The sequence below is a fragment of the Haplochromis burtoni genome, unplaced genomic scaffold, assembly GCF_018398535.1.
Source record: "Haplochromis burtoni strain Fernald_Lab_line unplaced genomic scaffold, NCSU_Asbu1 Contig_67, whole genome shotgun sequence".
In the NCBI taxonomy this organism is placed as follows: Eukaryota; Metazoa; Chordata; class Actinopteri; order Cichliformes; family Cichlidae; genus Haplochromis; species Haplochromis burtoni.
Window position 1 is genome coordinate 188,416 of NW_024582428.1, and position 26,196 is coordinate 214,611.

Genomic DNA, 26,196 nt, shown 5'->3' on the forward strand with positions numbered 1-26,196 from the left:
CAAACAGTAAATACCATATCTTGGTCCAGTCAAAATGCATTACAATCTCTGTCAGTTTTCCTCAGTTAACAAACATAAGCATAGAAGTGAGCCTGGAAATGTTTATGTGCCTGTGTATGGAGGCGTATTTCATTGACACTTAGCAACATTACATTTTTACAGAAGCAAAAAAAATCACAGTGATGTTAAAAATGCTATTTTATCAACTTCCACGTGGCTTTCTTACCTCACAAACTCATTGGTCCAACATATAAATCCTGAAAAAACAAAGTGCTGAAAAGGTGCTTCTTGATGTTTCTCCTGTCTATTATTGTGGGGTCTTTATCTTACAATTTAAAAAAGAAAGAAACCCCCCCAAATTGAACAGGCGTTAATACTGCCAAGATTCTCGTTGATACTCGCATCGAAATAAAAGACTGCTGAGAATAGCTGCTGTTGGCAGTATATGAGCTCACTGTGTGTCAATTCAAGTAAAGTAAGATCTCCTACTTTTTCAAACTCTCTGGGTTAACATCGTAAAATGCTTGTTGTGCTCAGCTCACCTTTCTTTGGAAACAGTGTTTCTTAAGAACCGCTTTCTGCCCCTCTCTTTTCTTTCTTGTAATTATTTGATTTTGCTTTCTTGTAGAAAGACATGACTCACAGTGTGCATTAGCGCTCGCCTAGGCAGAATAAATCAGTTGTGCTATAAAGGTGAGTCAAGCGTGGGATGGACTGAACCATTTTGTGTTTTTCTAATATATATTAATATGTACAGAAGTGTGCTTTGGACCTCGTACTTAAATTTGAACCATCTCATTCATCATTTACCTTTCTCTCGTATTTATTTCAGACAGTTTCCATGTTTTCCTCCTGCACCTTTTGTTTGACATTTTACCTCATCTTTGTCGCTCCATTCTTTGCATCTGTGGGTTGATAACACAAAGTTATACGTTTACAGCAAACATATCCAGCAACTCCCTGCTCTGCACCCATAAAAACTTCAAGGACAGCCCTTCCTTCCTAAACAAGAAGAGGATACATTGATTTGATGAGGGACATCAGGGTCAAAAGTGTTTTTTAATTACATGCTAGGTCTTTGTTGACAAAACTACCCCTTAAAGATTTATGAATTTTACAAGATTAGAAGTTGTAATTTTTTTCATTTGTTTTTTAATTTCTAAAAACCTGTTCCTTCCATAAATGGTGAAAAAATCCTAATCAATTAGATATATTTTTGCCTCATGGGGTTTCCCAAGGCAAATGGCAAATAACCCTCTCCTTCATCTCTTCTCTCACATTTATTTCAGACAGTTTCCGTGTTTCTTTTCTAGGTTTTCTCCCTCACCCTTTTTTTGTTTGACAGTATATCTCTTCTTTGCAGTTTCTTTCTTTCTATCTTTACACCCATCCTAACCTTGCTTAATGAGATGATAACATGCTTACATTGATTCACACGTTTACAGCAAACATATCCTGTAACTCCATGTACTCCGACCAGCCAGACATCAAGGGCAGAGAACATCTTGGTTTGATGAGGGATATCAGGGTCAATTTTCGAGCATAGCTGTGTTCATCAAGGCACCTAGAACACGCTAGGTCGCTGATGATTGGTTTTGTAATTGTATGACCAGATTCGCAGTGAGGTTTGCTGTGCCCAAATGTATAGGGAGGGTTCATTGTGCATGTCTGGCAGAGGATCCTTGTTTGTTAGATCTTTAACTTCCCCTTCCAGCAACGCAAGGATGACAAGGATGAAGGGTTATCGAAGTTGACTGATCAATTGTGGTAGCTCTATTGCCAAGATATCTGCACTGAGTAGTGGCACCAAAGCTGAAGGGAGCCATCAAGCTGAAGGAGTCCAACCAAGCGTGGTTAGCTGTTGGGCTTCTGGACACAGCTGACGGGTACCCTTGGCAGTGACTGAAGCAAAAAATTTGAGTGTTGGAGGAGTTTAATCATAATACCTCCCCCAACCCATGACCTATTGAGTTTAACCTCCACGCTTCCTTCCTCTAAGCTCCTCCTCCACAGGTATAAAAGTAAGCTGAAATTAAGCCACCTATGTTCAGGGCAGAGTGGAAGACGCAGGAGAGAACTGGACTGAAAGAGGGAGGCGGAGTAGGAAGGTTAGACTGATTAACTGAACTGACTGCTGTCAGACTGCACTGCAACCATGGGAGTGACAGTAAGTTTGGACTGAGCTCGACAGTTTTGGATTGCTCAGGGTTGAATATTCTTGCCGCTTACTTACACATTAGCTTACATCTCTGTTAAATTTCTTTTTTTTTTTTTGACTGCTTTATCAACTATGAAGAGACATTTTTCAAAATTATATAAATAATGACACATTTTACTTCATTATGTAAAATCTTAAAGGCAACTTTCCAGCATGTTTCATGTTGTATCAGTTTTATTTAAAACCCTATTTTGTGACACTGTGAAAACATACATTAATTTCTTTACAGCTTTAGAAACTTAAAACATATTCTAAAATGATCTATTTGAATTTGAATTTGCTGTTCTAATATTTAACAGCATATCAGTTAACAATACATTATTTTTTAATTGTTGACAATAATTAATAATTTAGTTTCATGCAACTTTCTGCTTTAAAATCACCTTCGATTTTAGTCGTATTCAGAACTCCCTTTTGTTCATAACAGAAAATGAAAGATGACTACAAACTGGCAGCAACCGCAGACCACGAGGAGAAGAGGAGCAAGAAGGGCAGAAAAAATAGGGATACGGAGGACCTGAAAAAAGAAGTTGACCTGGTGAGTACGTAAATTATGTGAAGCCACTCTGGGATAATCTTTCATGTAAGTGTTTGATTGGCACAATTTAAGTATGCCAATATAGTATAAAGAGTTTATAACATGTGAAAATCCGTGTTCAAACACAAAAAGATTCTTATCTTAAAATGACTCTGTATGGAGCAATGTGTAAAGTGCAGATGCATTTTGTCCCCTGTGTCCTTCTGGAGGAATTTACAGGGACGTTTTTTAAGCCTCAAATGACATTTTCGTCTTTTTCTCTCCCACACTCTCCTTAGGATGATCACAAATTAAGCGTGGACGAGATTCACAGAAAATATGGAACCGACCTAGTCATGGTGAGGACTCCGAATATGTGTCTTTGTTTTTGTGAGTGTTTGAGATGGTAAGGACAGAGGCCAGGAAAGATCAGGTAGTCTTGAAAAACATCATGGTGTGCATGCAAATAATAGCATATAAAATGTTCAAGATCTCAGTTTCTCACCCACTATGAGCAGTATCTAGTTTCGGAGTTCTGTTTTATTGGTCTAGTTTTACAAACCAAATTCTTAAATTTGAAGAAAATGAAAACTAAAAGACTTTTAATCCACACGAGCCACTATTTTTTTCACATCTCTTTTATAGGTAAGCATGTTAAACAACTAAAAAGCAATCAAATAATAATAACTTAATAATTTGCTATATGTTCTCCAGGCTTAATGTTTTTGAACTTTCTTGTTTTTTCAGTCATTTGTTGCCTTGACAGCTTTTGTGTGGCCTGTAGCAAACATCAAATTTAACATTAGCTCATTTTGTGCATAAAATTGTAAAATTACAGAGAAAATACCACTGCCTTGCCCCAACAAGTAAAAAAACGGCATTGGAATCTTCTCTCTAATATAAGATTAAAAAAACTTAGATTTGAGCAGTCAGATGCAGACATAATGAGAAAAGAGCAGGTTTAAAGTTTTTTTTCAACCAGAGAGAAGTAGGTGATAAATGGAGGCCCCAGCTGAAAGACAGCAAAGAAATGAGGGAACAATAGAGGGAAGAAGGAGCGGCTCGGGCATACTGAACCACCAGACAGTGACAACTTTACACAGAAAACTTAGATTTTAAACATAAAGAAGGAAAAAAGGTTTTATTTGCAGTCAGTGCTTTAGTTAATGAACTGGTTTGTATGTAAAGCAGTGTCATAACCTACATTATAGACATGAATTATAAGCAGTTCAAGTGAAGATATATTTTGCAAAAAAAAGTACAACTCTCTACATATACTCTATAACTCTAAATGTTCCACAAAAGGCAATTAAGAGGGTGACAGGAACCAGTAAATATACTACACTATTACTGTTGTAGGATGTAACTATACTGTACTACACATGTACAGACAAGTCTTTTGAACTTCTGGGGTAACTGAGACACTGTTTTTAGGGTCTCTCCTCCTCCAGAGCAAAAGAGATCCTGGCCCGAGATGGCCCCAACGCCCTCACACCTCCTCCCACAACACCCGAATGGGTCAAGTTCTGCAAACAGGTAGGAGTCCAACATCCTCACCATGAAAACCACAAACCTGTGTTTTAACTCACACATTATAAATGCAAAAAAAGTGAGTACAACCACCAAAGCTTAAATGTTATTTCCCCTGGTTTCCAGCTGTTTGGTGGTTTCTGCATGCTGCTGTGGATTGGTGCCTTCCTCTGCTTTGTGGCTTATAGTATCCAGGCTGCCTCAGAAGATGAACCCGCAAGTGATAACGTAAGCGAGTCTTTATCTAAATTGTTATTGTGACCATTAAGGATCACCTAACTCTCTCGTGTCTCTTCATGTAGTTGTACCTAGGTATCGTCCTTTCTGTTGTGGTCATGATCACGGCTTGCTTCTCCTACTACCAAGAGGCCAAGAGCTCCAGGATTATGGATTCCTTTAAGAACATGGTCCCACAGGTGAGACACTGAAAGGAAAACTAATGTAAATTCAACATATTTACAGCTTATATGAATTAAGAAACTGCAGTATTTTTTGCACAGTCTTAAGGGAAAAGTTCTGCACTGATGATACATTTTATCATCTGAAATTTTGGTGTTGGCATTAAAATCAAACCGAGTTAATCAAAAATTCCTAAAATCTTTGATTTCATAGCAAGCCCTGGTTATCCGTGACGGAGAGAAGAAAAGCATCAACACCGAGGAGGTGGTGCTTGGAGATTTAGTGGAGGTGAAAGGCGGAGACAGGATCCCTGCTGATCTGAGAATCATATCTGCTCACGGCTGCAAGGTCTGTATCTCAAATACTCTTAATGCCAGCAAACATTTTTGTAGAGCATGTGTTTGATATCTACTATTATTTATTTAAATGAGAAGAAGACATGCTGTGATGTTTAGTTAGTTTTAGACATAGTTTAGTTATGGCGGCGACAGAGTCGAGCTCAGCCCTCAGTCCATTTAGATTAGCTAATCTTGTGCATGCAAGCTGATTGCTCAGCTGTTCAACATTTTTATGTATCCCACTAGTAAATCTGAGAAGTTACTAGCTATGTTGATTGGATGTGGTGGTCTTCATTCTAAGTAGCTTTTCTTTGATCATATCATAAACTGTTCCCATTTGTTTCTTAAGTTTATTATTATTATTTTTTACAAAAATATTTAATTCTGTGTTTTCATGTCACTGATCTTCGTTTGATTTTGTTTGTTATCTCTCAGGTGGACAACTCCTCCCTGACTGGTGAATCAGAGCCCCAGACTCGTTCTCCAGAATTTTCCAATGAAAACCCACTGGAAACCAGGAACATTGCTTTCTTCTCCACCAACTGTGTAGAAGGTAGAGTATGAACAGCTTGTGGTTGACAATTTGAGTGTGGTTTTTATTTGATGAAACAGTAGTTTAGTGATGCTTGCTGGTAATCCACAAAATAAGAAGGATAACGAGGAAGAATGAAATCATCCATTGTTCTGTGGACTCAGTGTCTCTTCAATTTTCAGGCACAGCCAGAGGAATCGTCATCAACACTGGAGATAATACTATCATGGGCCGTATTGCCACCCTGGCTTCCAGTCTTGAAGCTGGAAAAACTCCCATTGCCATTGAGATCGAACATTTTATCCACATCATCACTGGAGTGGCCGTGTTCTTGGGTGTAACTTTCTTCATCCTCTCCGTCATCCTTGGATATAACTGGCTGGAGGGTATTATCTTCCTCATTGGTATCATCGTCGCCAACGTGCCAGAAGGTCTCTTGGCTACTGTCACTGTGAGTTTTGGTGTCAAATGACATTCTCTGCAGATAGCTTATGTCTTACTGTCTGCAGTTGTCATAGTTTTGAAAACTTACGTTTTGTCTGTAGGTGTGTCTGACTCTGACTGCTAAGCGTATGGCCAAGAAGAACTGCCTGGTGAAGAACTTGGAAGCTGTCGAGACTCTGGGGTCCACCTCCACCATCTGTTCTGACAAGACTGGCACCCTGACCCAGAACAGAATGACCGTGGCTCACATGTGGTTTGACAACCAGATCCATGAGGCAGACACCACTGAGAACCAGAGCGGTACCTCTTTTGACAGGAGCTCTGCCACCTGGGCCAATCTGGCCAGAATCGCCGGACTCTGCAACCGTGCCGTCTTCCTGGCTGAACAGAACAAAGTTCCTGTTTTGAAGGTGATAAACTTTCATTTCTTAAGGCTCTTGTGGTTGGCAAGTAAAAGCTTTGGTATTTTAAATAAGGCATAGGATGTAACTTATAATAATAATAATAATAATGGATTGGATTTATATAGCGCTTTTCAAGGCACCCAAAGCGCTTTACAATACCACTATTCATTCACTCTCACATTCGTACACTGGTGGAGGCAAGCTACAGTTGTAGCCACAGCTGCCCTGGGGCAGACTGACAGAAGCGAGGCTGCCATATCGCGCCATCGGCCCCTCTGGCCATCACCAGAGGGGCCGATGAATCCATTTTACCAATTCTGTCTTTTTCTAAAAATCCACAGAGACATGTGGCTGGTGATGCATCAGAAGCTGCCTTGCTGAAGTGTATCGAGCTGTGCTGTGGATCTGTTAGTGACATGAGAGAAAAATACCCCAAAATTGCTGAGATCCCCTTTAATTCCACAAACAAATACCAGGTAAATCATCCATACAGAGTGACAAATCTCAAAAATACATTGTACATACTATATATGCAGGAGGAACTGCAACCACGGTCATGCTTTGGTTTGTGAACTTCTGTTTCAAAGCTTTGTGTTTAAATCAACAGTCCAGTAAGCCAATTTTCTCAAAAATACCTATACAGTCTGACTTGTTGTTGTTATCAGTGGAGTCATCCTTTGCTGGCAGGAGTACAGTTTAAGGCAATAAACCTTGACGGTATGTTGTTGTGGAAATGCACAGTAGTATACTTCTTTGAAGTCCAGTGCCTGGTTCACATATATACTTGGGACATTGCAATGTAAAGTCTCCATGAACAATTCTATGTGGTCACAAATAATCGGCAGGCACAGTGACATCTCCACCAATGCTTGCACTCACTGCTAGATGGTGAAATTCAAGTCACACTCAAGATCACCCTTGCAAATGTAGAACGCCTAATGAGGGCCTAATTTTTGAGACCTGAAAACTTTGCGTTTAAATGAAGGCTTTCTGCTGTCCCACAGCTCTCCATCCATAAAAACAACACCCCTGGCGAAACCAAGCATTTGCTGGTGATGAAAGGAGCTCCAGAGAGGATTTTGGACCGCTGCTCCACCATTGTGATCCAGGGCAAAGAGCAGCCTCTGGACGCTCAGCTGAAAGATTCTTTTAATAGTGCCTATCTTGAGTTGGGAGGCCTTGGAGAGAGAGTTTTGGGTACAGCTTCACTTCTTTTTATTTCAGCATTTATGAACTGTTTGTTTACTGGAGAAAATTTAATCTAACAAGTACTTTCTGTGTGTCTTTTTCAGGTTTCTGCCACTATAACCTCTCTGATGACCAGTTCCCAGAAGGCTTTGCTTTTGATGCTGATGATGTGAACTTTCCCACTGAAAACCTGTGCTTTATTGGCCTCATGTCCATGATTGACCCTCCTCGTGCTGCTGTGCCCGATGCTGTGAGTAAATGCAGGAGTGCTGGAATCAAGGTATGCTAACTTTTTTGAAACAACAGATTTTAAACTTTCTCTTTTTTCAAACTGTGGTCAAAACTTCAAGTTAAATATTTTTCTTGTCTTTTCTTTCTCAGGTCATCATGGTCACAGGTGACCATCCAATTACAGCCAAGGCTATTGCTAGAGGTGTGGGTATCATCTCCGAAGGCAATGAGACTGTTGAAGACATTGCTGCCCGCTTAAATATTCCAGTTTCAGAGGTCAACCCTAGGTTAGTTCTCTTATCAAGATTTATTTAGCTAGCTTTGAACATTTTGTGAGCATAAGAGGCAGCTGTTCAAATTAAGTCAAGTTTGGCTAATGAAGGTTTTGACATCTGCAGAGCCTAAAAGGCTTTTACCATTAATTTGTGCAAGAAAAAATAATCTTGATATGGTTCTTAGCTACTGGCTTTCCTGTTTCTTCATCAGCAGTACAAGACTATACTATACTATAATCCTGAATCAGTAGTCATCTTCGTAACTGAAGTGCAAATAATACCTAATAAATGCAACACATGTGATTCATTATCTGCAATGGGAAGCCAACAAGTAGAATATGTTGTAAATGTAGCTTTTTGCTGAATGTTCCATCATCAACTTTTGCTGAGGCTGATGTTATTTTGTTTCCCCCATCATTATCTTTTTCTAATATCCTTAACATAGTCTGTTCTTGGACACAGGGTGTTGGATTACAGCTGCTGTTCGTTAATAGATGATTCTTATATAGTGCTTTCCTGCTGTACTTGAGTACTTGAAGTACTTTGTACAACATGCAACATTTATCCATTTATTCATGCACATTGACACACGAGCCAGCAACCTTCCAATTAGCGAATGAACCTTTCTACCTCCTGAGCCACACTTCTGTCATCCAGTAGTCCCTCATTTAGTGTGGGAGTTACGTTCTAAAAATAACCTGCGATAAGTGAAATCCGCGAAGTAGCCAAGTTTATTTTTTGCAATTATTATAAATGTTTTAATACTCTCAAAGTTCAAACCTTGTAGAAAAATAAGTGCAGTATTATAGAATGAAACCGAAAGGCACCCGCAGGTGATGATGATTTATGTAAATTTGACAAGTTGAACGCAATCTGTACTGTGCAGGAGACACTGCACGAGGTTGATTGAAAATGGTCTACAACCAATCAGGACGCAGAACACAATGCGCATTAAAAAAAAACAAAAAAAACCCCCCAAAAAAACCGTGCAGAATTGCACAAAAAAAAAAAATCAGCGAAACACCTCTGTACTAACACTGCTACAATCTAATCTACAGGGAAGCTAAGGCCTGCGTCGTCCATGGTAGTGAGCTGAAAGAAATGACCCCAGAGCAGCTTGATGATGTGCTGAAGCACCACACTGAAATTGTATTTGCCAGGACCTCCCCTCAGCAGAAACTGATCATCGTGGAAGGATGCCAGAGACAGGTGAGCATCAGGGGCGGCGGGAGTGGGGATTCTCACACACACAGTTTCAACATTGTTTTGTTTAAAATGTATATAAAAAAATGCTTTCTTCCAGGGAGCCATTGTGGCCGTGACAGGTGATGGTGTGAACGACTCTCCAGCTCTGAAGAAAGCTGACATCGGTGTTGCTATGGGCATTGCTGGATCTGATGTCTCCAAGCAGGCTGCTGACATGATCCTGCTAGACGATAACTTTGCCTCCATTTTAACTGGAGTGGAAGAAGGTAATATCTATATCAAGACTTGGAAAAAAAGTAAAATTCCATAAAATACAAAGCTTCACAGCAGCTGCTGAATTCCTCTTTCAGGCCGTCTGATCTTTGATAACTTGAAGAAGTCTATCGCCTACACTCTGACCAGTAAAATCCCCGAGATGTCGCCATTCCTCTTCTTCGTGCTTTTTGACATCCCTCTTGCCCTGGGAACTGTCACCATCCTCTGTATTGACCTGGGAACTGACATGGTGAGATTTTGCCTGATTCTGTTCAATTCAGTTTAATTCAATCTATATAGAACAAAATCACAACAACAGCCACAAAAACAATGATTTTAGAAGGAAGAATCATCCACGCTGTTTTAGCTTTAGCACATTCTGTTAAACACGTTTAACTAATTGCTGTGTTATCTGGCCTCTTAGATAAATAAAGTTTGGTATTATCCACATAGCAGTAAAAGTCTATGTAAAAGGGAAGCATGTATAATGTAAACAGAATTGGTCCTAGCAGGGAACCCTGTGGAACTCCATAATTAACCTTAGTGTGAGAAGAGGACTCTCCATTTACATGAAGAAACTGTAGTCCATTGGATGGAAAGGATTCAAACTACTGTAGCACAGTACCTTTAATACCAGCAGTATCACTGAAGCTGTTTCTGTGGTGTAATGTGGTCTACACTGACTATTTAGAAGTACTAATTATTACGTTAACTCAGATAGATCAATCGTAGGGAGAGAGTCTAAATAAATATCAGTAGTATTAAAGCTTACTGTGAGTAATGATATGTTTGTGACATTGTTATTAAATGTTGTTTTTTAAATAGTTCAAATATTACTTATGAAGAAATTAATAAAGTTATTTATACTTAAGTAAGTTGGGTACAGTGCTGAAAAGAAAACTGCGATTTTTGCTGTTTTCCTTGATCAGAGATGGATAGGAAGATGTCCTGGGTTTTTCTTAGATCAACAATCTCTTTTTGCAGCCTAAAAGAAGATCTCTTTGTTAATGAGGGGGCATTTCCTCTCCAGCTTACTGAATCTGTTCTACACAGAAGCTCAAGCAGAAGATAATGCATTTATGGGTGGATAATTTGTTTTTTCTTTTTCTTTTCTTTTGCCATGACAGGTCCCTGCCATCTCCCTGGCCTATGAACAGGCTGAAAGTGACATCATGAAGAGGCAGCCTAGAAATGCCCAAACAGACAAGCTGGTGAATGAGAGACTCATCAGTATGGCCTATGGGCAAATTGGTAACACATCGTTCACTGTTTAACCTTTAGCTATATCAAATCGGTTTTTAATACTTTTGTGCTGTTTTAAGCCTTCCTCTACTGCCCCCTGCTGGATTTTGTTTATACTGCAGACACTAAAACACCTTTAAATATCATATCCAAAATGGGTACCGTCATTTGGTGAGGAAGTTATTGCTTATAGATTGAATGCAATCATTAATTTAAATGCATATTACTTTATTAAATTGAAAGATTTTTTGTTTGCAGGCATTAAAAACGGAATCCGTCAGTTTTTTTCAGGCAAATCTGATCATTATTTAATTTGTTAATAGGTTAAACGTGCGGCATTGTTTCAAACAATTAATGTGTTTAATTTTCATTCACCATGGATTTGCAGAGTATTACATTGACATGTCATATTTGCTACTGCTTTCTTTATGAAGAGACAGCCACAGTTGTTATTTATATTTGTCATTAGTAAAAGTTGAAACCCTGTCTGATAAGCATTCTTTGATGTTTTTGCTTCTTTTAGGTATGATGCAGGCCTTAGGTGGCTTTTTCACTTATTTTGTCATCCTGTCTGAAAATGGATTCCTCCCCAAAGATCTGGTGGGAATCAGAGTGTTCTGGGATAACAGATATCTAAATGACCTGGAAGACAGCTATGGACAGGAGTGGGTCAGTCACAGTAATGTTACTAACTTTACTCCAGACTGTGAGAATTGTAAAACGTGTGTGTTTCAGTGATTCAGTGTTAATTTAGCTTTTGTCCCCCAGACGTACGAGCGCAGAAAGATCGTCGAGTTTACCTGCCACACAGCTTTCTTCACAAGTATTGTGATCGTCCAGGTGGCCGATCTGCTCATCTGTAAAACCAGGACCAACTCCATTGTGAAACAAGGAATGAAGTATGTATGCACAGATATACATGAGATCTCCAATAACAACAGACTTTGGAACCGCCATTTTCCAAATAAACCGGCAAATAAGTCCAGTTTTAACGAGATTAGTCTCTGCTGTTTTATTGATTCTTACATTTATTTATTTCACAGGAACTACGTTCTCATCTTTGGCATCTTTGAGGAGATGGCTCTGGCTGCCTTCCTGTCATACTGCCCAGGCATGGACATTGCCATCAGAATGTACCCTATGAAGTGAGTAAAAACAATCTGATAGGTTTACACTATAATTTTCTACACTGTAATTATACAAATGAACCAAAACACTCAGCATTATTTGGCTACTTTAGAGAAATCGCTATATATTCATATTGCAACGTTTTGCTATTTCACCCATGTTTTTGTGGCTGCCTAGTTTGCCATCTTCATTTATGCAAAGACGATCATGTCCTTGTATTTTGTTAAATGGAGTTTTAGCTTTGTTAATATAAAATAAAATATGTTTATTACTGTCATTTCCACTTTGTAGTAAAGCGCACAAGCTGCGATATGAGTTGCTCTCCTCTAAAAAGAAAAAAGTTAAGACACTTTTAGGCTCATCGGCTCAGAAATTCATACAATCTTGCCAAAGAATATCCAAGAGGACCATAAAACATTTGCATTAATTTGTTTACTTTTCCTGTGGGTGTTCTTTAAATGTTGTGCAGTATATCATAAGTTTTCTATGTGTGCATTATGACATTGAAAGGGATCATGTCCGTATGGTCTCTTCTAGACGTGACCAGTAACAGGAATTTTAAGATCAATACTGACACAAATATTTGGTGATTTCAGAACTGATACTGGCCAATTTTTTTCTTTCAGACAGAAAATATGAACAGCTTTCCCTGTTATTTGTTATATGTAGTTATATATGCGTCCTTGATGTGACAATGAGGTTTTAAAACAGTTTTTATTTGTCGTGGATTGCTTGTTTATGCTCTGTCCAACTTTGTTCGGGTTAGCTGGGTTTTGTGTTTGTGGCGTTTCAAATATGTGCTGCCAACAGGGAAGTTGCAGAGTGCCTTCTGGTAGGCAAACTTGCAACATCAATGGTCATAAAATGACTGAAGGCTTTTTTCTCCCCATGTCTTCCTTACTTTTTTCTTTTAATCAACTGTTACATATCCTGATACTGTTATTTAAGCTGATATATCGACCCCACTGATATATCATTTGGTCTCTAGTCTGTTCTTACTGACCTGTAGCAGTGAGTACCTTCTGTTTTTAGATTTTTTAGATGCGTCGTTTTGCTTCCTCACCTCATAAATTCATTTTAACATCTGGTTGTCTACAGCATAATGTTCACCATCAAAGCTTTTCATGTGCTTTTACAGAACCTGACATAAGAATTTCCAAGATGTTGAGAAGCAAGCTTTTGTGTGGGTTTTTTTTTTTTTTGTCATTTGAAATTGAATCTTTGTCTGTCCATCCTTACCTTAGGCCAATGTGGTGGTTCTGTTCCGTTCCCTACTCCTTCCTCATTTTCATCTATGATGAAGTCAGAAAATATATCCTCAGACGCACCCCAGGAGGTAAGACCTTCCCAGCTCTTTGTTTTACTTTCTGACACACGTAGGACACATTTTTGCCTGTAAACTCTGCATTTTAAATATTAGTGTAGGGGAATGCAAAGGTCATACTTTTTTTACATTTTATCTAAAGGGTTTGAGAAACCACAAACTGAACATCAGAACAGCAAAAAGTATTAAGAGTTAAAGGTGAAAAATGTTGATTATTCCAAGAAATGAAAATAAACTGTGTCCTGATGATCAGACTTCAGTTCAGAATTGTACAGGATGTAAATCTAATAATATAAAACCCAAATACACAAACCTCTAGCTCTTCTAGGGTCATATGACTTCATCCCAGGGTGAATATTAATGGCCTCGCTCATGATATCCTCTCATAAGCAACCCTGAGACCAAACTGACACACCCTCACATGTCCCTGAAGGGTAGAGCTCCTAATAGCATCATCACCAAAATCATGGCTGCAGTTTATCTTCTTTATAATCCCCAGTCAAGTCAATTTTTTTCCCCAATAACTGTCACTAAACATAAGCAAAATAAAGTAAAGACAGATAAAAATTAGATAAGTTGGCCACTCTATAATTTTTATTAGAATTTTTCGTTGGATTTGTCTGTAAAAGACAAAAGGAAGTATCTAAACTCTCACATTTGTGGGTGTGCGAATGCACAAGTTGTGTAAAGCGCTTTGAGTGCTCAGAAGAGTAGAAAAGCGCTATACAAGAACCAGTCCATTTACCACATTTGACATGAAACATCACACTAATTGTGTCTCATTTGATTTCTAGGTTGGGTGGAGCTAGAGACATACTACTGAGCCAACATGACATAGGCTTGGAGGATGTGCGTTTTTCATTACCATCTTATGCAATCTTACATTATTAATATAAATATATATTTATCAGTGTGTGTCACAATAAAGAATGTCTGTTGTACACTGAGGCTGCCTGCATGTTAGTGTCTTTTGTAAACACTTTTCTCGTAGGTTTCTCTGTTTTGTTAGCAGTAAAAATACTGATTCAGGATTGGGGGGGGATTTCCCTGAAGCTTCAGCAGATATAGGACCTGTGATTCATTTCCACCTTTCTACAGTCCTTAGTTTGGTACAAGCTATGTGTCACAAATAAAAAAGTAACATATTAGGACATTTTTCTAATAATTTGCTGAGAGGTTAGAGACCATTTTGTTCAAGAGCACAGAGTATTTTAATGGGCAAAGTGTTGCTAATTTCTTAGATTTTCCATTTTTTCCCCTCCCCTTCGCTCTTTGTTTCTTTGTACTTTTACAACTGCCACCAAAACCAGCACTACCACCACCTTTACTAAACATGGTTGAGTAGCTACAAAGAGTCATAAGTGTACTAGAAACACTTCCAACAACCCCCACAGGCCAGCCGGTGAGCCAAGCCTTCCTCCTCACTGCAGATTCCAAAGAACAGGAAGTGCACATGTTGATTTTGTGAGGAACATCAAAGTCCTTTGGTTAAAGGGCAATCGTTTTTTTTTTACATTTTATTAGAGAAGTTAAAGATATTGTTGTCTCTTCAAGGGTACAGTGTGTTCCAGGTACTCTGTGTTGCTCACTTATTCACTGAAACCATCTCAGTTAAACTTTATGACTTTGCTTTGATTTCTGCTGGCCGCAGAAGTGCTGAGCTGGGGCTTCCAGTTCCCAAACCTTTTGGTTCCTGATAGCATATCAGTGAAACCAATTAAATCGTATTTGTAAATTGACTTTGCCCAGATTCTGAGTCACGGTAAAAAGAAAACACACCCTCTTTTCTAAGGGTTTAAGGATCAGTACATAATAGAAAAATCTGGTCGTTATGAGGTTTTAAAGTTAGTTAAATACAACCTTCAATGAATAGCAAAGCCACAGCAAAGCATGAAAAGTCCTTTTACATGATTGTTCAAAATTTAACTTATACACTGTGATCACCTGTTAGGTCTTCACCCAAAGTCAAGGTCACATTTGTCATTTTACAGACATTTTTCCATTTTCACAGCCAGACCTTCACGCACACTCTTCATGTAGGAACATTACTGAATCCGAATTAGTCGTTAACATAAGGTTCTTAATAATTTAATGACTGGTATTCTGTTAGATGGTGATGATCATGATCTTCATGGTCATGATCATGGAGGGAGTGGTCCTACTGGTTGACTCCCACATTAGGAAGGCGTGGTTGGGGCTTTCCTTTCACCATTATGCTAACATCAGTGAAATGCTGGTGAATTCACATATTTCCATGCTTTTTATGTGTCAGGGTTACCACTGACCATCCTGAACTTTAACTTTGTCAAGTAGATTGCTTTTTACTGGATGTGACTCTTTAAAAGCCTCATTGATTTCTCAAAGGATTCTAATTGTCTTTATTTTCTGTAATACAGTAAGTCAAAAGCACATCACTCTACTGCTCAGCTTTACACATTTCAAAAACCTTGAAACTGCTATTGATTGTAAGCTGAATGAACTAGTACATCCTTGAAGTTTCAATAAAGCACTGGGAGTCAGATTTATCAGGTAGATGTGCAGTAGTACAGAACAAAGGGTTGTTGCTGAAAAGAACAGTGCAGATCTGTGCACTGTTCTGTGGATTTTAACTGTATGCACAGAGTAATTCGAAGCACTAAAGCAGTTTTATTCCTCCACCACATTGGATCAGGTAGACAAGGTTTTACTCTTGTCTACCTGCCTGCCAGCTTCATATTCACCATCCTTTTTCTAATATATCCATTATCCCTCCTCTGCACATGTTCAAACCATGTCAGCCTTGCCTCACTTTATCTTCAACTCACTCAAGCTGAGCTTTTCCTCTGATGTTCTCATTTGTAATCCTGTCCCAATGAAAATCTAAGCATTTTCAGCTCTCCACTCCTGACTTCATCATGCAGTACCACAGTTCCTCCTTTGGCACCCTATCATATGTTTTCTATAGATCCACAAAGAAGCACAGTTGAAAAAATCAACTACATTCTTTGCCAGACATCCCCAAAGCTCCACAAGTATGTCATATGAACCCACTGCCACTCTTCAGTGTGTTCATAGCTGTCCATACTTCCTCCTTACTAATTCTCTGCTGCTCATCCTTTCCGGCATGATCTTTCTGTCCAGCCAATCGATATAGTGTTTTTGTTTTTCCTTAGTGACCAGCCTTGTGTATGAGTCACTGTAATAGTTTGCCTTTGGCACTTCTTTCTTTTTGCCATATGCCTAGCCTCCCACTACTCCTCCCCACTTTCTTCATCACACGAATGATTCCACTCTTTCTTTGCCAACATCTTTTGAATATTTTCTTCTCCTAATGGCATCACCATCTCCTCTTTACTCCATCCAGAGGATACAGTAAGTACCTTCTTGGCAGTTTCCCTCACCACTTCCCTTCTGCTTTCCCAGTCACTGGGTAAGTCTTTACATGTTACATGTTACTCTGTCACTGGTGACATCAGCTGAGATGAAGATCTCTGAGAGTGAAAGTCAGAACCAACTTCTTGCCTTTCCAACAGAAACATGGAACGAGTGGATGCCTGGCTGTTGGGGGCAGGATCCCAGGTAAGTAGAGCATTTTTGGGTCTGTCTACATCCATCATGATTCCCACTGTCAAATAGAGGGGCAGTGTCGTGTAGTTAAAAAACAGAATGGAAAAGTATAAAGTATGTAGTCAGTGTGGCCAAAAGTAGTTATGTGATTTTACATGATCAAGTCTATGACCTAAAATTTCCAATGTGGAAAAGCAGCCCTACTGTACATTAATATTTTGCTTGCTGGAGTTTTAAAATATAAGCTATACAATCGTTATTCAATTTTAGCGCACTTGATGTCCTTCCTTCGAAGGAGAAACAGACAAAGTTTGTCCGTCTGTCTGTTTATTAGCAGTCTTTGGTCGACAGCTTTCATTTTCATTTTCAGTTCAAGCTTATTTAATTTGGGTGAACATGATATCAAGTTCACACAAATTGTGAAAAGCAGTAAAAACTTTACATTACCCACACATTTTTATGGATTGTGTTCAAAACTCAAACAATATACTAGGCCCTGAAGGACATGACTCCCTAGGTTGGCGAAACATTTGACCTTCACCATCATATAAGCACTGAAGTTCAAAGTTGACCTTGAAGAAACATTTCAAGACCAAATCAAGTAATATATGATATGAAAGGGCATGGCAAGAGCTATACAACACTTTTTTTCTGTATGATGCCTACAATGTCACAATGACACCATAATAGGCTGATATGTTGTAATAAACACATCATTAGGCATCAAAGTTTTAGTCTAACCCTTCCTCCTCCGGGGGAAGTCGTTCTGAGAGCAATTCAAACACACATTTACTTCTGCGTACCTTTATCTGATACCTCAATAATGCTCTTTGCTCCATCAGGCATCTCACAGAGGTCTCCATGGTCCTCTGACGCAACATCGTGAATAGTGAGTCTTCATTTGGGTCCTTTCTGCTCCATCCCATATTTACTGCTGGGCATCAACCTCTGCTCTTCCAGGTACCAGGTGCCTGGGAGCGACTCATCAGGTACATCACACTCAAGCAACATCCCTCTCTTACTTTTAAGATACATTTTTTTTTCTTTTTAAAATTTTAGAAAATACTTTTTCATTTTAATTCTTCTCCGCTGTCAACCTATTTAAGTAGTTCTTCTAACTATAATGCATATTGTTTGTACATTAAGGACTGGCATGACAACTCAATGACAAATTTGACTCTTATGGAAGAGGCAGTTGACATAGTGCAGAATGAAAAGTATATGTTTATGTGACCATTATCAAAGGATTATGATAAAACACTTACCAATTAACCCTAGTTAACCAAGGTCTTTTCTGGGATTTCATGATGTTGTATTCTTAATCAGCATTGGTAGGACAGCAGTGGTTCCTGTTCATTTTTCAGTCATTTTCTATACTTAATTCCAATATTTAAGGTTGTCAGGAGCCTAAGGAAGGTAGATTCACACTACGTAAAGCACCACTTAAAACTAAGATAAACATGTTGTTGGTTTTCTTGAACACCACTGTTAAAAGGACTACTAGTATCATACTTGCTTACTTATCCTTGAAAGACAGAATTGCTAGACATTCACTGTGGCAGTTCATAGCTTTGCAGGTGTAAACACCTTTGTCTGGTATACACGTCTAACACCATCTTCAGAGAGTTTCTTCTTCCCATTGTCCTTGCAGTGTTCACCATTTTGCACTGTGGTTTCCTATAAAGTCTCAATTTTCCTGCATATGTTGCATCACGCCATTGATCACTCACATCCTCGTGTTGTGGCTGGGTCTCTCCTTCAACTTTGAGATAGGTCTGGGTCACTCTGGTATGGTCAGCAAGTAACCTTTTCCCTCCCCTGACAGCTTGTAAGGTCCCTCAGATAGCTATCCCACGGTGGCCCACTACAGGACATGGATAGCCTAAAACAGTGCCTCCCAACCACTGTGCATAGATGTGCTGTGAGAAATGATCAGGTGTGCCGTGAAAGATTATCTGGTTCCACCTTATTGGTACTCGAAGCGATTGGCGTGAGTAACGGACAGAACAGTTACATTGTCTTCCACTAGAGGGCAGTACAACTACCTGCTCTATTTGGTAGTTGAAGTTATATAACAGTCATGCTGTGAGACAACACAGTGCGTAATGTCAACAGGAAAATATTTGAAATGAAAAAGTAGTCAATCTTACCTGGTTCCTGGAGAAAATTCTGACCCAGATAAGAGCCCTAGCATGAGTAGTGGTCAGAAGAAAGCAAAAAGGTATACTGAGCCAATTCTATACCTGGTGCACGGGGAAAATTTATCAATATGCTTTTTGTGACATTTTTGTTTGGTGGTGTGCCGTGTGATTTTTCTAATGTGAAATATGTGCTGTGGCTCCAAAAGGTTGGGAAACAATGGCCTAAAACATGAGGTGTACCACCAAAACATCCATGATGATGTCACCCTTTGTTTAGGTTTTATTTATTCTAACTTCATCTGAGACACTTTAAAGAAATGCTTATTGTAGTAGATAATCAGTTCAGACAAAATAAATACAGACTATAGCTCGGAAACCCAAAAACAATAACAATAAACAGGATTAAATGGTTTTGTGAGCAAACACTCGGTTGTCTCACAGATGGCGCTGTAGCTCAGTGAAGCGTGTGTTTATAAAGCAGTCTGTTCCAAAAACAACATACACCATTCATTATCTGAAGCTTTATGTTCTTTTGTAGTTTAGCAGCCGCTCGTTTCTCTTTCATGGCTCATTTGTTTCGTCAGTCCTGTCACCACCTTTCTTTTTGCATTAGGAATTTCAGCCATCTGTGCTCTGTGACACATCACTTAGAAATCATCCGAAGACCATAAGTCATGAGTAGAAAATTTAAATGATGAGTAAAGTCATAAGAGAGACGTATCCACTTTGAGTGTTTTGTGGGCACATGACAGGAAAAGATCCACCTCCTTAAAGCTAAAGAAATTAGCTCAGTGTAAAAGTCAACAGAGAATAGCTTATTTCTAATTGCACGCATTAAATTTTAGAGGATAAAATGCTTTTGCAGCTGCTGTCCACTCCACCTCTGCTGCACCGAGACTCAGTTTATGGGCATACAGATTACTCTGTGGGCTCACCTTTCTGATACTCAGGTGACGCTAGCTGCTGTAGGAAAGAGGAGAAGGCCTCACATTTGTCTGCTGTGTTTTGTTTTGCTTGTGGAAGGGAGGCTGTGCACAGCTCTGGTATGCTTAACATAACTACAGAGTGCAGAGACAGTGTTTTAGACGAGAGCAATAAGTGTCACCTAGAGGAGGAGCCGGTGATCCAGACAGCACTTTCTCAATAACACTGCATTACCTAGTCTCACCATCAGGCTGGTGGGACTGAAAATAAAATTATATCACATAACTTTAATCCGTCACATTCATGTACCTTATAGTCAGTCTATATAAACAATGCACAGAGCTTTCCTTTAGCAGAGCAGCAGAGGAACAGGAAGATCATCTGTGTGTATATAAGATCAGCCCTGTGGGACACTGCAAGCTTTCCTCTCTGTTTCATTACATGTTTTTTTGCTTTAATAATAGCTTCTAGAAAAGTCCTTGTAATGTAATAGTGTTGTTGGATCTGTGGATCATCACTACTTATTTTCACAGGCAGAGCTAGGAGGTTGAAGAGAAGGTGACTTGAAGTTTTGTGGGGGTTTTTATTTCTTCCTCTGTTTGTATGGTCATGTGACCTTGTGATGTCAGCACAGCATACATATTCTGATGTGACCTAAAACCCTTGCAGGGTCAAAGTTAATCAAGCATGAATTCACAGAGCAGGAGTTACAGAATTACAGAAGGTCCAAAGGCATAAAAAGCATACAAGAGATTGACTTGTTTTTCCAGTACTGTCCATTAGATGAGGCTAAAGAGTTATTTTAAAAAATGAACTGTGGCCCTGACGTGAGTTTAAGGTTAAAAACAGCCATGCAGAAAATCAACATATTTAAGCCACACAGCTGTCACCTTTGACCTCCCTGAGCAGAACCATAGTAGAATTAGTATCACAAAGTGGCAAAGCATCTCATTGCATCAAAATAAAATCCTCTATTAACAACATATTTCATTTCATTTCATTTATTTGTTTCAAACATGGTTCAACAGTATTCATTTCCTACATACAAATCCCCCTAGTCCACATTTAGATATAAATTTTCTAAAATAATAATAATCATAATAGTAATAAAATTGCCCATTTTTTAAATTATTAATTTAATAAAATTCTAAATGATCTAAAATAAAGATGATCTTTTAGGAAAAGTCTTGTTTTACCAACACTGCACTAAAAAGAAGCATCGCTCAGTTTACAGTTTCCAATCACTGTCTCATTGCTGTAACTTGTGTCGCTGAAGTCTTATTAAGAGGGGTGTGTTATTGGAAATCTGTGAAAACATTGTGGTCCCAGGATGAAACATTTATGGCCCCAGAGACCAGAGGGAGCGTGCTCAGACGCAAGTACAGGCCCGAGGACGGATCCTCATCCTTCTAATTTTGAACCTGCTGTGAAAAAGAAGAGCAAACACATACTGAGAACGACTGAACTAATATAGAGACACGCAGAGCCAAAAGAAAGATCAAACATCTTTGTCAGGTGACCCCTGACATTTTGGCTCCTCCCTCTTCTCCATGCAACCAGCAAGCATGTTGGGAAAACCAACAAAGGATTCTGGGAAAGACAGTTGGGAGACTTTTTTTCCCCCTTTTTTCAATATAAACAACATCTGTGTATGTGTATGAGACAAAGAGAGGATTACATGTTTTTGAGCACTAGTTTTTATTGTTATTATTATTTGATTTTTTTTCTCCTGAGAATAATTTTAGCTCTGATTCAACATTGTCCCAGATTGTGGCGCACGTCATGGCACTGAAATCATTTTTATGCTGGGAAAAGAAGCTTTTCTGAAATGATTGATTTGGAAATGTAGTTTTCTTGTTTGGTGTTCCTGACAGTGTCCTTGGGGTAGAGCACTTACACTTGGCTGAGTTACACACACGCTCAGTGAAATCAAGCAATCGAGAGACTGATAGTGTGAATGCAATAAAATAATTGGTTTATTGGTTTATTCACTGGAGGCAAAAGTTATGAAAAAGGCTGGTGACAGCACTGGAGCTATTTATTTATTTTGGAAAATGATCCTTTATCCTGAGAATTTAGAAAGATTAATGCCTTTCTCATGTGAAAATCAGGATAATATTTGGGCATTAAGACTGGAGGCTGGTGAAAACAAGTAGTCAAAAGCACATAGTGCCTGTCCAAAAAACCCCTTACAGCATGCAACTACCCTGCAAACGTTATTACTGGACTCAAAAACGTTATCTCCTCTACCCTGTTTAGTTTTTGGCTAGGAGGAACTAATCATCTGGTGTCATACTATGTTCATTTTAATTACCCAGAATACTCCAAAAAGTTTGTGCCTCAGTGTTCAACACACTAAGAGCCACTGAGAGTGGATTTAAGAAAGCAAACCAACTCAAAGCCATTATAAACCAGGACATTTGCACAGGTAGAGGACAGTCCTATGAAAGAGTCAAATGCACTTGGAGGTAATGTCTGTATGCAGATATTATTTTATTAGAACAAGAGTTAGTGCCGTTCTAATTAAGTTGAAAGTCAATGTTTGGTGTAAGTAGTCTTCAGGAATAGTTCTCCAGGCTTCTTGAAGGACATTCAAAGCTCTTCTTTGGATGTTTCTGCCTTTTGTTCTGTTCTCTGTCAACATGATCCCACACTGCTTCAATAATGTTGATGTCCGAGCTCTGGGGAGGCCAATCCATGACTGATAGTGCTCCACTGTGTGTGTTTTTCTATCCAGGTATGATTTTACTGCATTGGCAGTGTGCTTGGGATCAATAACATGATGAAAAATAAAGCTGTTACCAATCAGGTGCTTTCCAGTTAGTATTACATGGTGGATCATAATCCGATGGTACTTTTTCTGCATTTAGAAATCTATCAGTTTTAACAAGGTCTGCAACACTGACTGGAATACAGATCAAACCATGATGGAGCCTCCTCCGTGTTCCAGTTATAGAACAGTCTGTCCAGCTTCTACCTCTAACCAACTCCGGGGCGATCGTGGCTCAAGAATTGGCAGTTCGTCCTGTAATCGGAAAGTTGCCGATTCGAGCCCCGGCTCAGACAGTCTCGGTCGTTGTGTCCTTGGGCAAGACACTTCACCTACTGGTGATGGCCAGAGGGGTCGATGGCGAGAGATGGCAGCCTTGCTTCTGTCAGGCTGCCCCAGGGCAGCTGTGGCTACAACTGTAGCTGCCTCCACCAGTGTGTGAGAGTGAATGAATAGCGCTATATAAATGCAATCCATTATTATTAACCAGCACTTCTCACATTCCTGTCCACAAACCTGAGCATCAAGCAGAATTTTCCTTTCCCACGTTTTGGCCTGCAGTGGTTAAGTTTGTCTTAAAAGTAAAAGATCATCTTGTTATATTATTACATTTTCCTGAGTCTGATTTGTAGAGGAGTTGTGTTTGAAAATCCCGTTTGTTGTCTTGTTTACATTTAATCAAAAAGGACTCTTGAGAGTTCATATCTCACAGCTACATCATAGGCGTAACTCTGAAGTGCAGGTAAACTCAGACTTGTATTTTGTGTTCTGCTTCATAGAGCTGGTACAGTCCAATCCTGGATTTGGCTCCGTATTGTGTTTACTTTAATAATGATGGTCAGATGTTGCATCGGATACATATTACATTACTTTTTGGGATCAGAAGCAGATGTGGAGAACATTCACACAATCCCTGCTTAAGGCAGAAAAGTACAGCACTGTACTCTCTTCCCACCTTGCAAACTGTGTGGATGAGCCAGTTTTCAAGTTTGCAGTATTCACTCACCGGCCAATTTGTTAGGTACACCTCGCTAATGCTGGGTTAAACCTCCTAAAGTCTTCAGAGCTCTCTTAATTTGTCATGTCACAGATTCAACAAGGTGCTGGACGCACTCCTCTGAGATTTTTATCCATGTTGACATGACATCATCACACAGTTGATGCAGATTTGATGTGAATCTCCTGTTCCACCCAATCTCCTGTTTCTGTTCCTCCCAAAGGTGCTTTATTGGATTGAGATCTGGTGACTGTGGAGGTCATTTGAGTTCAGTGAACTCATTGTCATGTTTTAGAAACCAGTTCGAGATGACTGAGATGGTACATTGTGGTCATAAAGGGACGGACACGGTCAGCAACTAAACTCAGTTAGGTTCAGCTGCTGCCAAGGACTAGAAGTGTGCCAAGAAAAACATATTTTTTAAATTTTTTTTTTTTTTCAGTTCATTAGCTCTAAAAAAGAGCATTTGGGTTATTAAAATTTCCAGAGTAACAAGTAAAAGTGGAATAAATGTAGTCAAGTTTATATAATTTCTAATCTTTTTAGAAGTGAATCTGAGTGCACATTTGGCATAACCAGTAAAATTTAGTTAAAAGGATTTTCCAAATTTTGCTGACTTTCCAAAATAAGGTTTACAGCTTGTAGCAGATATTTGGAATATATATATCTAACTTCATTAATGGGTCCATCCATGGTGCCATCACCGTGATCAGTGTTTCTGACTCTCCCCACTGGTGCACTGAAACAAATAACATTATGCAAACAGTAAGAAGAAAGAAAATGTTCAGTGTCTTTATATTCAAGCATTGCAGCATTAATCTAAATATTATAAAATTATTTAGATTTATATGCATCTCTTTGGTTTGCATCATTGTAGTAATCCTCTCTTCCATCCGTATGTTGCAGTACATTTTACACTCATGACAGTCTGCTGATGTTGGGTTTTTCACTTCTGAGGATAATGTGAGGTGTTACTTGTAGAAGTCAGCCACCCTGAGTGCAGCAGAGTGATTTTACTGGAGTCAAGTAATGTACAAAAAATGACTTTAAGGGCAGATGTGGATGCAAATTTCATATGATGACCCATATGATGACATGTGATGACACACACATCCAAGATGACTCTTGGATGTTATGACAGATGTGAGAGGAGCAGTACATGCCGTCGCACCTCTAGGTTGCAGGCAGCCATCTGTTACAGTATATTATAGAACCTAAAAAAGGAAAAGCTAAAGCTACCCGGATGTCAGAGCCAGCTATAAACCACTGGCCTTGGTATGAGCAACATATCAAAGCAGTTTGGAGACAAAGGGATGGATGTTATCAAATGAACCTATCCAAATAGATGAAAAGGACTTAACTTTATATTGTAAGTTATAGGTTTTTTATTTATTGCAGTTTTGGGGAAGTTAAACTGATTCCTTGCATTATGACAAAAAAAATTTATATTGAAGAAAAGCAAAGTTTTTGTTTGTATATGCTGTCCACTGAAGCTCTTACAAAGAAAATCTAAATCAACAAAAATGACTTCCAATTATTGCTAATCAATAATAATTTATCTTGTTTTTCTGTTTAATGAGCAGTGGCAATTCATCTGTGGGCAAAAGATATATCAACAGCAAGTGGAAGAGGTCAGTAGAGGGAGCAGAAAGCGTCGCAGTTAGGATCCTCTTATACCTAATTATTAATGTATTTTTTTTACTTTGTTTGGCATCAGATTAGTACAGTGGCACTGTGAAGCAAAACACTACAACAAACAAAAAGTAGCAAAACAGGAAAAACAAAAAAAGGGTGTTTTTTCTCTGTAGAAATATTATATGACATTTTTTTGTATTTGCTGAATAGACAGATCTCCCGAATTTTAGTACATCTATTGATGACACAAGCGTGTACAAAACTTTGGTAGTGTAACTAAATTTTCTGGTTCCAGTGGTGTGAAAAAAACATTTCACTCCACTCTAAATTAAAACACACACATACACAAACTTGTTTAGATGGAAGAAGCTTCTCAGTTTGATAGGCTGACAGTCAGACACACTGATATAGATGAGGGTTATTTAAAGCACACATCCTGATGCTTGAGCTACAGTTACCATGACAACCTGTTTGTGTGAGCATGTGTATGCACGAGTCCTCCACATGAACCCTGCTAACTTACTTTCTTTTTTGAAAAGGATGCTGATCAGACTAAAAACTGCTTCTTGGGTCTCACTAATTCACTTGTTGCTGTTCTGCTGCTCTCATTAGGAAAAATAGACACAGGACAAGCTTTCTACTATTAACCTTTTCTTGTTTGTGAACTTTGTTTAATGAACTTTTGCCGGCTTGTGTTGATGCCCCACACTGAGAATATCTTGCAGTGGGGTTAGTCTAGCCATTCATAAATGTTCGCTATTGTTTTAGTGTGGAAGGGGACATTCTGGCGACCATGCATAACTTTAACTAAAGGTTTCTATTTAGTTATGAATGGCTATAAATTTAAACATTTGCTTTGTGGATTGTTTACTCTGCAACAGGCGAGCAACCTTTCCAAGGTTAACCCCACCTTTCACCCTGTGGTAGCTGCTATAGGCTCCAGCCCCCCCAC

At 39.0% G+C, this 26,196-nt stretch overlaps 2 protein-coding genes across 2 annotated transcripts in view; both read left to right on the forward strand.

Moving 5' to 3' along the window:
- Window positions 1–2,026: 2,026 nt before the first annotated feature.
- LOC121814625 (sodium/potassium-transporting ATPase subunit alpha-1-like) lies at window positions 2,027–14,178 on the forward strand. The gene is made up of 23 exons (XM_042221441.1): window positions 2,027–2,167; window positions 2,646–2,756; window positions 3,035–3,094; window positions 4,170–4,271; window positions 4,392–4,493; window positions 4,568–4,681; window positions 4,878–5,012; window positions 5,438–5,555; window positions 5,717–5,985; window positions 6,080–6,388; window positions 6,724–6,858; window positions 7,387–7,579; window positions 7,675–7,850; window positions 7,952–8,088; window positions 9,135–9,285; window positions 9,380–9,548; window positions 9,633–9,787; window positions 10,665–10,788; window positions 11,303–11,448; window positions 11,548–11,678; window positions 11,823–11,924; window positions 13,152–13,243; window positions 14,026–14,178. The coding sequence occupies exons 1-23, from the start codon at window positions 2,156–2,158 to the stop codon at window positions 14,052–14,054; spliced, it is 3,072 nt and encodes a 1,023-aa protein (XP_042077375.1). The 5' UTR covers window positions 2,027–2,155; the 3' UTR covers window positions 14,055–14,178.
- Window positions 14,179–15,391: 1,213 nt separating this feature from the next.
- Window positions 15,392–26,196, forward strand: part of LOC121811739 (sodium/potassium-transporting ATPase subunit alpha-1-like) — a 63,172-nt gene continuing 52,367 nt past the window's right edge. The window contains exons 1-2 of the mRNA XM_014338426.2: window positions 15,392–16,789; window positions 17,620–17,766. The gene's annotated coding sequence lies outside the window, so the exon portion shown is untranslated. The remainder of the gene's footprint in view (window positions 16,790–17,619; window positions 17,767–26,196) is intronic.